At 36.8% G+C, this 13,018-nt stretch overlaps 1 protein-coding gene and 1 long non-coding RNA gene across 2 annotated transcripts in view; both read right to left on the bottom strand.

Moving 5' to 3' along the window:
* Window positions 1-1,466: 1,466 nt before the first annotated feature.
* LOC102260726 (cell surface glycoprotein CD200 receptor 1) lies at window positions 1,467-9,841 on the bottom strand. The gene is made up of 6 exons (XM_014545383.1): window positions 9,814-9,841; window positions 8,591-8,908; window positions 8,222-8,470; window positions 4,400-4,502; window positions 3,824-3,869; window positions 1,467-2,878 (listed from the first exon to the last, which is right to left on the bottom strand). The coding sequence occupies exons 1-6, from the start codon at window positions 9,839-9,841 to the stop codon at window positions 2,753-2,755; spliced, it is 870 nt and encodes a 289-aa protein (XP_014400869.1). The 3' UTR covers window positions 1,467-2,752.
* Window positions 9,842-12,273: 2,432 nt separating this feature from the next.
* The window catches only part of LOC106727330, a 26,928-nt gene continuing 26,183 nt past the window's right edge, over window positions 12,274-13,018 (bottom strand). The window contains exon 3 of the long non-coding RNA XR_001363498.1: window positions 12,274-12,314. This is a non-coding gene — a long non-coding RNA (uncharacterized LOC106727330). The remainder of the gene's footprint in view (window positions 12,315-13,018) is intronic.

Raw genomic sequence — 13,018 nt, 5'->3', positions numbered from 1 at the left:
TGATCTTAGGCTCTTCTTCTATCCTGCTTCCTCCCCTCTTTCCTTTTGGGGGTTTCATTCAGATCAACTTCATGGTCTGAAGGCTTTCCCACCCATATCCTACCTTCTGCCCCTTCAATCTCTAACAAGTGTAACCTCTCTCCCACTTTTAATCTTTATCACTCCTAACTCAATTTAGCCTCTGCTGACTGAGGATCTAAATGATACACCTGGTCCAATCTGTAGATTTTTCTGATTCAGCTGGTCTAACATAGATTTGTGGAGTCTATACACAGTAGTCCCCCTTATCCAAGGTTTTGCTTTCTTCGGTTTCAGTTACCCATGGTCAATTGTGGTTCGAAAATGTTAAATAGAGAAGCCCAGAAATAAACAATTCATAAGTTTTAAATTGCACACTATTCTGAGTAGTGATGAAATTTTGAACTGTATTGCTCCATTCCTCCTGGGATATCCCTTCTTCCGGTGTATCCAGGCTGTATAGGCTACCTGCCTGTTAGTCACTTAGTAGCTATCTCAGTTTTCAGATCAATTGCCTTGGTATCACAGTGCTTTTGTTCAAGTAACCCTTAATTTACTGAATAATGGGCCCAAAGCGCAACAGTAGAAATGCTCCAAATTTAGAGATGCCAAAGAGAGGCCCTAAAGTGCTTCTTTTACATGAAAATGTAGGTACATAGAGGAAAAAACATAGTATATCTGGGGTTCAGTAATATCCACAGTTTCAGGGATCTACTGGGAGTCTTAGGACATATCCCCCATGGATAAAGGGGATTACTATAATTTTCCCCCACATGATTCTGATGTTCAATTACACTTAGCAGCCCTATAGTGGAAGATTCTAATACATTTTTTCTGTAATATATAATTTAGCATTTAAAAACCATCTTGAAATCTTCTCTATAGCGTCATTTGACATGGCTGTTTTGACATTGTAAGGTTAAAATGTAAACACAGTTTTATTTTTGTTTTGTTTTTCAGTAATATTTAAACAGATATTTTGAACCTAACTAACTGTGAGCCTCATTACAACTACAGATGATTGAAGAATTAAGAAAAGGTCAAGACCAGGTTATTTTATCTATTGTTTACACTGCTTGGTAATATTTATGTGGGAAACTTAATGAATTAGGGGTTTTGGCCAATTCAAAATGGTATCAAAATGGCTTGGTCAAATATAATGTGCCAAGTGCTATTATATAAGTTTTTCATCCAAATAGATTAACATTTATTTAAGGATAAAGCCTAGAGTAACCAAAATGACTGGAGGGAGGAAAGCATCTTAATAAGACAAAATAACTGTCTTAAATGTTTCAAATGCATAATTGAAAAATGAATGGATTTTGTTTTCATGTCTACCATGCTGAAAAATGTTAATGTTTTTCCTGCTGTGGAGAAACAGACTTAGTTTTTCATAAATAAAATATATTTTAATAATATTAAAAATGATTAATATACATAGTCCTAGCATTTTATTCCACAGAAAATAGAGGGGAGGGTCATGTCACCCCAGGGCCATTATCTTAGCACATAGAACCTATTTTATAGATTTCCAAGCCCTCCATAATGCATATTTAGCCACTTACATAGTCAATAAACATTTATTATTTCATAAATACATCACAACAGAATATATGTTATAACGTACACTTTTCCAATTTATCTGCAAGACTCTAAAGCATTAGATATTAAACATCAATATCTCCATAGAGATACAATGAGCTAAGTCCTCATACATGTTCTCATTCTCTCTCTCTCTCTCATAAAAATGATAGATATAAATCTGGTTTATTAAATAATATAATTCTCATTATAATTTTGCATCAGATTAGCTAACTGGTTGATTAACAATAAAAAGTGGGAATTTGTGGATATAAAAATAACAGTATGGGGAAAGGCACATTTGAATACAGTTGGAGGGAATGTAAATAGATACAATTTGACATGTCAATCAATAATAAAAATGCACAAACCCTTTGACCTGGAAATTCCACTCAAGGAAATTACTCTATAAATATACTCAAACAACTACAAAGACGTATCCAGAAGAAACATTCTGTATGGTATTGTCTATCATAGCAAAAAAAAAAACAACGACAAATAAACAAAACTTAAAACAATCTAACTGTCCATCACAAGAGTTGTGGTTAGTTAAATTACAACACAATCATACAATTAAATGTTATCTAACAATTAAGAAGAATGAGGTAGCTCTGCTTGTGTGGATAAAAGATAAAAGATTTACCAAGACATATTATATTATTAGCTTTCTGTAAGTACAGAACAGCATTTTAGCATTTTCTCATTTGTTCATCATCAAGGATATATGTATGTATATGTAAATAGACATATAATATTCACATATACCATGGGAATATAAATATATTATAAGCACACAGAAATTTTCTGAAAGAATGCATAAATGAATGTTAATGAATGTTCCTTCTGCAGAATTATTTATTGAGGGAACCAGTTTTCATTACCTACTGTACTGAACAATTTGAATATTTAATCATGAGCATGTGCTTTCTTTGTAATAATATCAGTTCTTCAGAGAACTGGCTATTAGCAGCTAAGATTCTAAAATTTCAATTGTATAAGGATATGAATGCAATCCTTTAGAACATCTCTATCTTCTAAGAATATTTGAAAATCTAATTTCGAAACAGGTCTTCCTTTCTACAACTCTAAGAAAATGAAAACAGTGACTACATTGTATCTCGATTCATTTCATCTGGTCCTAGATTCCAGTAATTTATAAAGTATGGAGATTCATCCCATCAACTTCACTTTGTAACAACTGAGATGTCTTCACCCTGTTTGTAGTATCATAGAGTGGATTGCTCTTCTCTGTATAGCTGGCATAAGGCTGCATTTCATCCTAAGAAAAATATTAACATCAAAATCAATTCAAAAAATCCAAAAGTCATTACAGAAACTACCTATGTTTTTGTAATAGGTGCCCATAGCTTTAGTATCTACCAATATGGTTTATATTTGTGTCTCTGGGCTTATATGAACATACAACAAGACTTTTTAAAAATTTTTTGTTAAAGATTTTTTTTATTACAGAAATCTTGGTGTCAGATGATAAAGGTTGTGTGAAAGTAGGAATGGAGAAGAAGAAAATGATATGAGAAATATTTCATAGGAGAGCATCAAAGACTTAGTAAACTACTGGTTATAAGAGATTAAGGAGCCCTAGCCAGTTTGGCTCAATGGATAGAGCATAGGCCTATGGACCAAAGGATCCCAGGTTTGATCCCTTGGTTGCAGGCTCCTCCCTGCCCTGGGCCCTGGTCGGACTCGTTCAGGAGGCAACCAATCGATGTGTTTCTCTCACATCGATGTTTCTCTCTGTCTTTCCCTCTCTCTTTCACTCTCAAAAAAATTAATGGAAAAATATCCTCAAGTGAGGATTTAAAAACAAACAAACAAAAAGAGATTAAGGAGTAGGATAGGTTTTAAGCGTGGGCTAGAGGGAAATGATGATGGTATTATGAAAGGGAAGACAAGAATTAGAGATGGTTTCACTGGGAGGAAACACCAATTCAGTTTCTCCACAGATTACAGTCCGAATAAAGCAAATATTATGTGTTTTGTAAGATTCAGTTCATGAAATGAAAATATGGACTTAGAGTGGCATATAAATAGTAGTTGGTAAATAATTAATAAAATAAGTACACTTCACTATTAGCATTATAAAATCAGAATTTTTGCTTTTCAACTAAAACACTTATATTGATGCGAATTACAAATTATATGGATAGATTTTTCTAATTACAAGGCTTAAACTTTTCAAATATTCTATTAAATCTTATCTTACCTCCTCAACACCTGGAGTAGGTTCTGTTTTTTTCAATTTATATTTTCTGTAAAAATAAAAATAAGTTGGAGTAAATTGTAATAAATATTATCATTTAGATTGAAAATGGAAACACAAAATAGTATACTAGTGACAAATATGGTTCATTTTGATAGAAGCCATACTAAATCAGAAATGAACATTCAGAAATGAGTGAAGAATAATACTGCTTGTAGTAAATACACCCAAACAAGATAATTCTGGATTTGGGGAAAAGGATGAAATCATGCAACAGGAGCTTACTGTAATAAAATATATGTGACACCTCCTCTTTGGTACATGAAATGAATTATGGTAATTCTTTTCCCAAATAATAAATTAGCATTCACAATCTCTCCCAAAATCCTGCCCCCAAAAGGCCCAATTCACTATACTTGCATGTCTAGGTAAACCAGCAAATCCCTCTCATCATTCAGAATAGTCCAAGTCTAACACATTCAGAATGTGGGAGAAATGATGTTAACATCTTAATTTTATCCTATTCCTGACACCCTCCTAGACCAATAAAGCTGAAGAAGAAAAAACATCAGTCAATACCTGCAGCCAATGATTTTCAAAAGCCAAATGAATCCCACGAAGACCAAGATAAAAATAGGAAGGATGCTATATAGAATAATTAAGGTTTTTGATGTTTTGGCACCTGTATATATAGACACAAAAATACATGCTATAATATTATTCAGCACTTAAAAAATGAGCTATTAAGGCATGAAAAGACATGAAGGAATCTTAACTGCATATTCCTAAGTGCAAGAAGCCAACCTGAAAAGGCCATTCTGATATGATTCCAACCATATCTGCAAAAGGCAAAACTATGGAGACAGTAAAAAGATCAGGAGTTGCTAGAAGTTAGGGTAAAGAGGTAACTGAATAGGTGGAGCATAGAGGATTGTTGGGGCAGTGAAACTGCTCTGTATGGTACTATAATGGTGAATACATGTCATTTGTTAAAACTCATCGAATGTACACCTAGACTAAACCCTAATGTAAACTACAGACTTTGGATGACAATGATGTGTTACTGTAGCTTCATTTTTTATAACAAATTTACCACTGCAATGTGTGGATGTAAATTGGGAGCATGCTGTGCATGTGTTGGGGCAGGAGGTATATAGGAACTCAGTACTTCCCACTCAATTTTGCTATGAACCTAAAACTACTCTAAAAAATAAAAATCTATTAAAATAAAGTTCCTATACATATGTTTCAAGGATGTTGCACTGTACATAAAATTCATTTCTGTGTTTTTATTTTAAACACTTCTGACCCATTAATCATTAATAATTGTTATATAAAGTTGTTTTATCAATTAAGACTTTAGGGTTTCTAGTAAGGCATCAGCTTATGTCAGGATCTTGTTGCCCTAAGGATTTGTGAATGGTGAATTGCTATAGCAGAAATGTAAAATGTTGATCTCTGTGTTATAATAATAGCAGTGTTTCTCGTCTCCAAGATTCAAAAATAAACAGGAAGTTGTAATGGAGGTAGTTGGAAAAATAACCCTAATTTTGAAGTCACCTTTCTACTAGGGCATTGAAACTAAAATGAATGTTGGGCAGCAACTTTAAATTACATATTAACTGTTCGCAGCAATGCACTGCTCAATCTGACAGAGGACAAGTCAACAAAGGAATTGCCAGGCAGTGGTTTTAAGACTGTGCTCCTGGTGTTGAGTGAATGGGCTGGGGGCAGCAGAGGGAGGTGAAGTGGGGCTGAGCAGGCTGGTGTTCAGTCCCACTACCTTCCTTTAACAGTTTGTCAGGGGTTGTATTTATTTATTTATTTATTTATTTAATTGATTGATTGGGGTGACATTGGTCAACATGAACATATAGGTTTCATGTGTGGATTTCTATGTTACAAGATCTGTTTGTTTTTAAACACTGGATTTCTCTGTATTTCATTAGAAAAAGAAACATTTAGTTTTACAGTTTAAAATAACATTGTTTTGAAACCCCCTTTTTTCACTGGAAGTAGACCAGGAGAGGCTGAAGGTCCCCAGCAGGGAAGACGAAAGAGATCCCTGCACGGTATGGGAGTGGCCTAGTCAGCTCCTTCAGTTCTGAGATTCTATAAATACAACATCATATTGTACTAGTGGATGGTTGGACATCATTAATAAACAAGGTGCAATTACTCTTCTCAGTAAATACTGCTAAACTCCCTAAAATAAAAAACAAATCGCACTTTAAGAATGGATATTGAGAAGTGGCAGTTCAAACACATGGGTTTGTCACTTCTCTCTTCTTAAAACTTATTAAAATATCAGTAAAGAAATTTTTTAAAGCATACATTGCAAAGACAAAGGAAAACATGGATGAAGTCAAGAGCAGATGACAGATTTCAAATTGTTTTTAGATTTTTAAAAAGTAAACAGAAAAATGGCAAATAATTCAGAGTAAAATAAGTAACAACCCTAGTGCCCATAGAACTTCAGGAAAATTCTAAAATAGGAAGGACTAATATAGAGAAAAGAGTTGGGGAAGTGTGGGCTAAAAGTTGGAGGCTTCTTTGAAAGTCTGCATTGAGAACAGGTAGCTACCATGTCTCCTCCCACCCTGTGCAGCAGGTCACTACACCTTCCCCAATCAGCAAAGAGCAGAAGTTTTACCCAAAGATGAACTGGGGAGACTCCAGAGTCACGATCCAGACATAATGGAGGGTGGAGATGAGGTGCCAGACTGCAGAGAGGTATTAAAGGGAAGTCACACACACACACACACACACACACACACACACCTCTTCTTCCCTACACCCAGAACACTGATAGCAGTCAGGGTTATCCCTCTAAAACAGCGGTTCTCAATCTTTGGGCCGTGACCCCTTTGGGGGTCGAACGACCCTTTCACAGGGATCACCTAAGGCCATCAGAAAACGCATATATAATTACATATTGTTTTTGTGATTAATCACTATGCTTTAATTATGTTCAGTTTGTAACAATGAAAACACATCCTGCATATCAGATATTTACATTACGATTCATAACAGTAGCAAAATTACAGTTATGAAGTAGCAACAAAAATAACTTTATGGTTGGGGGTCACCACAACATGAGGAACTGTATTAAAGGGTCGCGGCATTAGGGAGGTTGAGAACCACTGATCTAAAACAAGAGACTGAAGTTATTTTCTGCAGAACCATAACAGCCTCAGAGAAAAGATAACTAAGAAATCCCTAATTCTTTTAAAAACAAATTCATTTACCACCTTCCACCCTATTGAAATGAACTATTTGAAAAGCTCAACCACAGAGAGCAGAGCTTCCAATCAGCTCACTTTTAAATGCACGCTTTGAAATGAATGGACAGTGAAGGATTACCAACGAGTTAAGGAATGCCTCACATGTGAAAAAAAGAGATTAAAACTGGAAAATGTCTGGAAGGGAGAAGGAACTCAGGTTAAATAGACACCCAGTTGAGGATCCAGGGAAAGAGAATGTCCAGGAGAATAGCTGTGCAGCGGGTCTAGCAGCCAATCAGGCCCAATTAGAACAAGAGCATGTAAAGCCTCAAGAAGGGATATCGCAAGAAAAAATGGGACTGATGGACTAATAAATCAAAAAAAAAAAAGAAAGTATGAGCTTATTTCTTGATTTAGCACTTAACAAAGTTACATATTCAAAATAATGTAAACTATGGCTATTTAATTTAACCAAAATTGCAATATATTAATGTTATAAAAGACGAGGAAGGAAGGTAAAGTAAAATCCTCATTAACCATAAAAGGAAGTGGTCACATAATGTCTAAATCTGATATTTTAAGAAATATCAGTAGGGACATATTATTTAGAAAAATGAAGTTAATTGCCACAAAAACAAAACACCTAAAGATTTGAATGTATTTGCTTCTACGTAATTGAGTGAGGATGGAGAGGGAAAGGTGGATAGTCCTAAATGTTGCAATAATATAATTAAGAAATAATTAAGAAATTCTAGAAAGAGCCTAGAGGAAAAAATTCTACCACACTAAAATTTTGTGAAGAAAAGTTATGGGTGACTTTATCTTTCTAGTAAAAGTATAAGCTTTTGTTTAAGATTATAATTTACCCCTCTACTATAACCATAGATATTCATTTAAAAGTACACTACTCAAGCCAATTTACTACTAGATAGAAGTGAACATTAAATTCTTTTTTATTTTAATTATTAAAGAATATACCTCATTCTTTTAAAATATGGCTTCTTACAACAAATTTCTGTATTATTCTTTTAGCTATCCCGCTCACTTGGTGTAAGAGGCGATAACACAGAAGGTGGAGAGAACGTCCTTCAGAGAAATTCTCTACAAACTCCTTTTCCTTCTTACCACAACTCCTCTGAAAGAATGGAAAATCAAACACAAAACTAGAATTACTTACCTGGATTCAGCTCTATGGACCGACTCCAGTTGCCAGTCTCATGGAAGACAGAGCAGGACACAATAGACACATTGCCATCTGCCCAGTGGCACGTGCTCTGGACAGTCACTGTGCCATTGCCCCAATATTCATACGCAGGGACACAATCTCCCTCTGGGGTCCAGGAGATCCGGGCAGCTGGCCTCCCGGCAACTGCCTTGCACACCGCAGTTCTATTCTCACTTTGAAACAGGGTCACCTCAGGGGCCACTGCAGAGATGAAGAAGAAAATGTTTTAGTCTTAACATGTTAGACATGGAATTTAGAGAGCTATTCCTTTAAGTCCCAAATCTGGTTTTCTGAAACACCACAATGTATAATGTTCCTTACCTAACACTCGGAGTTGATATCCATGATGGAAATTCCCAAAAGGTCCTGCCACTGTACACCTGTAATACCCTTCATGAGTGATGGCCACTGGGTCAATCTGAAGGGCAGGAATCTGGTCAGGTCTGTAGAGCCAGGTCATTCTCTTGTCAGTGCAGTTTGTGTCTGTGACTTCATCTTTATCTGTCCTGTGGGTTCTGATGCAGGGAGACTTGTCTCCAAGGATTATTTCCCATATTGTTATGACCACATTTGTCAACAGGATAGGAGGGCAAGAGAGCACAGTCTTTGTATCCACCAGTACAGGCAGTGAAGTATTAACTGGACACACACACACACACACACATACACACAGAATAAAAAAGGAAAGTTTGGTAAGAACTTCACGTGTTACATTTTCCACAACATATTACATAAAGTTGTGCTAGCACATTACTTTGCGGGTGGTCTTATTCCAAAAATATGAGGCTCAAAGAATTAAACATTCACAAGATGTATATAACATGTTAAACCTAATTCAAAGATTACCTGATTTTCTCCTATATTATGTTATTAGGTAAACAGTATGTATTATATGTGTGAGAAAATTTTTAAGTATTTGAAATTAATTCATGAGTTTCAATACGTATGTGGAGAAAAAAAAATAAAATCCAATTCTCAACTAAAAAGACAATGAACATTTTGGTCAGAGACTGTTATATTTATTTTATACCTCATGCTCCACAGGGCAGAAAATGGAATGATTATAGATGTAGTTGTGTTCTTCTAAGTTTTATGAGAGATAATAAATAAATAATATCAAATATAAATGCCTATCCCCCAGGGTGAGACTTCAGACAAGAATAAATATGGAAAGTAAGTTATAAAAAATAACTAAGATAGCATTCAAGTTGAGCAAGCTAGAAATTTAAAAAAAATTTTTTTTTGAAAATCAAATAATCAGCAAATTCAACAGACCCTTCCTTCTTTCTCAGTTACACACACTCCCGAGGAGATCAACTATAAACTTTTCTCACAGATTTTGTTGCCATATAATCACTCTAATTATAAGGATTAAATATAGAAGTTGACTCTGTTTGTTCATCTTTTAAAGTAAAAATTAAGCCCTGCAATCTACAAGTATCTTCCAAAATGGAAGCTCACATTTTTCCCATATATTGACATAATGTGTCCATGACTGGTAGGCGTTTGCTGAGAGGTGACTAGGTATACCTGTTACAGCTCACCTGTAACAGATGTCAGTAATTTCATCATTTTTAACATGAGCTATGTGGTGGGGCAAAATTTTTATGGGAATGAAGCTTGCTTGTGCAAAACTCTGCATTTATCTCTCTCCTCTGTTGGTGTTGCCTGCCTTTTCTGTGAAGTACTCAAGCCCAAGATTTGAATTTCACAGCCAAATAAAGATCATTTAACTAGATGAAGAAGAGGGAGGATTTTAAAGCAGATCTGAAAGGCAGTCGAATGTGAAATTTAAAGAGACATTTATTTCAGTCCCAAATCTGGTTGTCTGAAACACCACAATGTGTAATGTTTCTTACCTAACACTTGGCTTGTTGGAAACTACTAGAGTTAGATGTGGATAAGCTACATGTGCACAAGGGAAAGATGCTGAAGGTAAGAAAGAAAGAGACTGGTGAGGAGGCAAGTTTGAAGGCTCTCTTAATTTCTCAGGAGTTTGAACTTCAGCTTGTAAACACTATAAGGCTTTTTGTGCTAATTTGAAAGAGGATTTCCCAGTGTAATATTTATCCTCAAGACCTGACTCTATTTTTTTTTAAAGAAGGAACTAGGGTCCTAACTGGTTTGGCTCTGGTGGATAGAGCGTCAGCCTGCGGACTCAAGGGTCCCAGGTTTGATTCCGGTCAAGGGCATGTACCTTGGTTGCAGGCACATACCCAGTAGAGAGTGTGCAGGAGACAGCTGATCGATGTTTCTCTCTCATCGATGTTTCTAACTCTCTATCCCTTTCCCTTCTTCTCTGTAAAAATCAATAAAATATATTTTAAAAAAGAAAGAACTAGGTAATCATACAAACATATGAATTTTAATAGGGCTAAGTATCCAAAGTATTAACTCAAATGGGGAGGAATCTAAACATGGTAAATATTCTATGTTCTTTCATCTTCCTCTATTCTATAACTTTAAGTCAATCACCCTTCTCCTTTATAATGATAGTTCTAATGGAATTGCTATCATTTTATGTTGCTATCATTTTATGCTTTCTCCTCCCTCCTTTTTTCTTTTTAATGCCTGTAGTGATAATTCACAATAGCCAGTCACTCCCTCACACTCACTGGGTTTGGCACCTAACACTACTATTCTCCATACACTCCTGTGATCAGCTAGGATGATTTCACCTCCTACTTCACTGAGGCGATAGATGGTAGATTCCAGCACCAGCAGTCATATCCCATCTTTTCTGGATCCTTTGTCTATATATATCTCCTAGTTTCACCCAGCTATCACCCCCTAAAGTCCCCATCACCATTCATCTAGATACTATAAAAGCCTCCTAACTCAATCTCTGTCACAAAACTCTCCTGTCTTCAATTCATAGCTTTCATTACAACCAGGTAGATCATTCTATAACAGATGTGATTCACTCAACTCTGAGACCCTTCGGAGATCTCTCACTGCATGAAGAAATGACTTAAATGCCTTTGTGTAACTTTGAAAGCCCTCTTTTTCAAACTGACTCACCTTTTCAATCCAATCAGTCCTTACATTACAATTCAGAAAGAAAACATTAAACACAATTGCATTTCTTTGTCTTTCCTCACATGTCTCTGTGGTCTGGCATGCCCTACACAACATTCTTTGTCTATGGCAATACTCCTTACTCTAGTGTTTATCTTCAGAATCTATAAATATTTTGACTATCCTATATAATAAAAGGCTAATATGCAAATTGAAAGCTGAACAACCGGTTGCTATGATGTGCACTGACCACGAAGGGGCAGACGTTCAATGCAGGAGCTGCCCCCTGGTGGTCAGTGAACTCCACTAGGGGGAGCGCCGCTCAGCCAGGAGCCGGGCTCAACGGCTGGCGAGCGCAACAGTGGTGGTGGGAGCCTCTCCTGCCTCTGGCAGCACTAAGGAGCAGCAAGTAGGTGGGCAGTAAGGAGTGAGGGGTCCCAGACTGCAAGAGGGCACAGGCCGGGCTGAGGGATCCCCCTCCAGTGCACAAATCTTGTGCACTGGGCCTCTAGTTTTATTATAATACTCCTCTTCCTTTAAGACCCAGTTCCCTTGATACATCCCCTGTGAAGCCTTCTCTGAGCCTTGGTGCTAACAGCTCCCTCCTCTAGACTCCTGGCACACTTGATATGACAGCTGTGCCCATGTCTGTGAGCCCCCATAAAACTGAGCTCCCTTGGGGCTCTCTCATAGTCTTGCTCATCTTGCTCATCTTTGTGTTCCCTGAAGAGCCTAGAACAGTGCCTGATAGAGCAAGCTCCATAATTTTCAAATGGAATTCAACTGCTTTGGGGATGAAGGGACAGGGTCATTCAGGATCCCTCACCCCACAGCATTCAGATCAGCATATTCTTCAGCTAGGCACAATGCTGGCCCTCAGACCAGACCATCAACTATGTTATAAGAAAGTTCAATACTCCATCCCTTCAGAACAGGTACCTAGGGGAAAAAATACAAACACACACACAAAAAAACCACATATATTACCTTCTACGAAGTTGTGAAGAGTTCAGGTTTCTAGATGAAGCTAGAAAAATATTCATAGAAAGATAAATAAAATCAATTTTAGGTAATTAAATGAAGAAAGCCATTGTTTCTCCACTAAAATTTATGTGCAACATGATAGAATATAAGTTAACAACAACTAACTTACATTAAAAGCCTTGCAAAACAGCCTTGGCTGGGTGGTTCAGTTGGTTGGAGTGTCATCCCATACACCAAAAGGTTGTGGGTTTGATTCCTGTTCAGGACACATACCTAGATGTTGGGTTAGTTTCCTCATCCAGGCACATACAGGAAGCAACTGATTGATGTTTCTCTCTCCCTCTTCCTCCTATCTCTCTAAAATCAATGGGAACATATCCTCAGGTGGGGATTTTAAAAATCCTATCTAATAAAAGACAAAAAGGGTAATTAACCGTACCTCCGCTACACTTTCCATTGGCTAATCAGGGCGATATGCCAATTAACTGCCAACAAAGATGGTGGCCGGCAGCCACGCAGCTGAAGCGAACATGAGGCTTGCTTGCTCCAGTGATGGAGGAAGCCAAGGTTCCCCGCCTGCCGCGGCCTGGCTCTGAGCCCAAAAGCAACAATGTTTCAATTATAGAAGCTAAACAAACCCCAGATACCTGCTTTCAGCCAGCCGCGGCCTCAGAGCTGGGAGCACCAGTGATGGCAACAATGTTTCAATTATAGAAGGTAAATAAATCTCAGAATAAAAAAAAAAAA

The sequence above is a fragment of the Myotis brandtii genome, unplaced genomic scaffold (assembly GCF_000412655.1).
Source record: "Myotis brandtii unplaced genomic scaffold, ASM41265v1 scaffold406, whole genome shotgun sequence".
NCBI lineage: Eukaryota > Metazoa > Chordata > Mammalia > Chiroptera > Vespertilionidae > Myotis > Myotis brandtii.
This window is presented reverse-complemented; position numbering and strand designations above follow the sequence as displayed.

What these genes read in the sequence shown, in the direction of transcription:
- LOC102260726 (XM_014545383.1), bottom strand. Translation starts at nt 9,841, where the DNA reads ATGATGAAATTACTGACATCTGTTACAG. An exon ending in ATTACTGACATCTGTTACAG is followed by an intron (nt 8,909 to 9,813) that starts GTGAGCTGTAAC and finishes GTGTGTGTCCAG; the next exon opens with TTAATACTTCACTGCCTGTA. An exon ending in CTACTCCAGGTGTTGAGGAG is followed by an intron (nt 2,879 to 3,823) that starts GTAAGATAAGAT and finishes TATTTTTCTTAG; the next exon opens with GATGAAATGCAGCCTTATGC.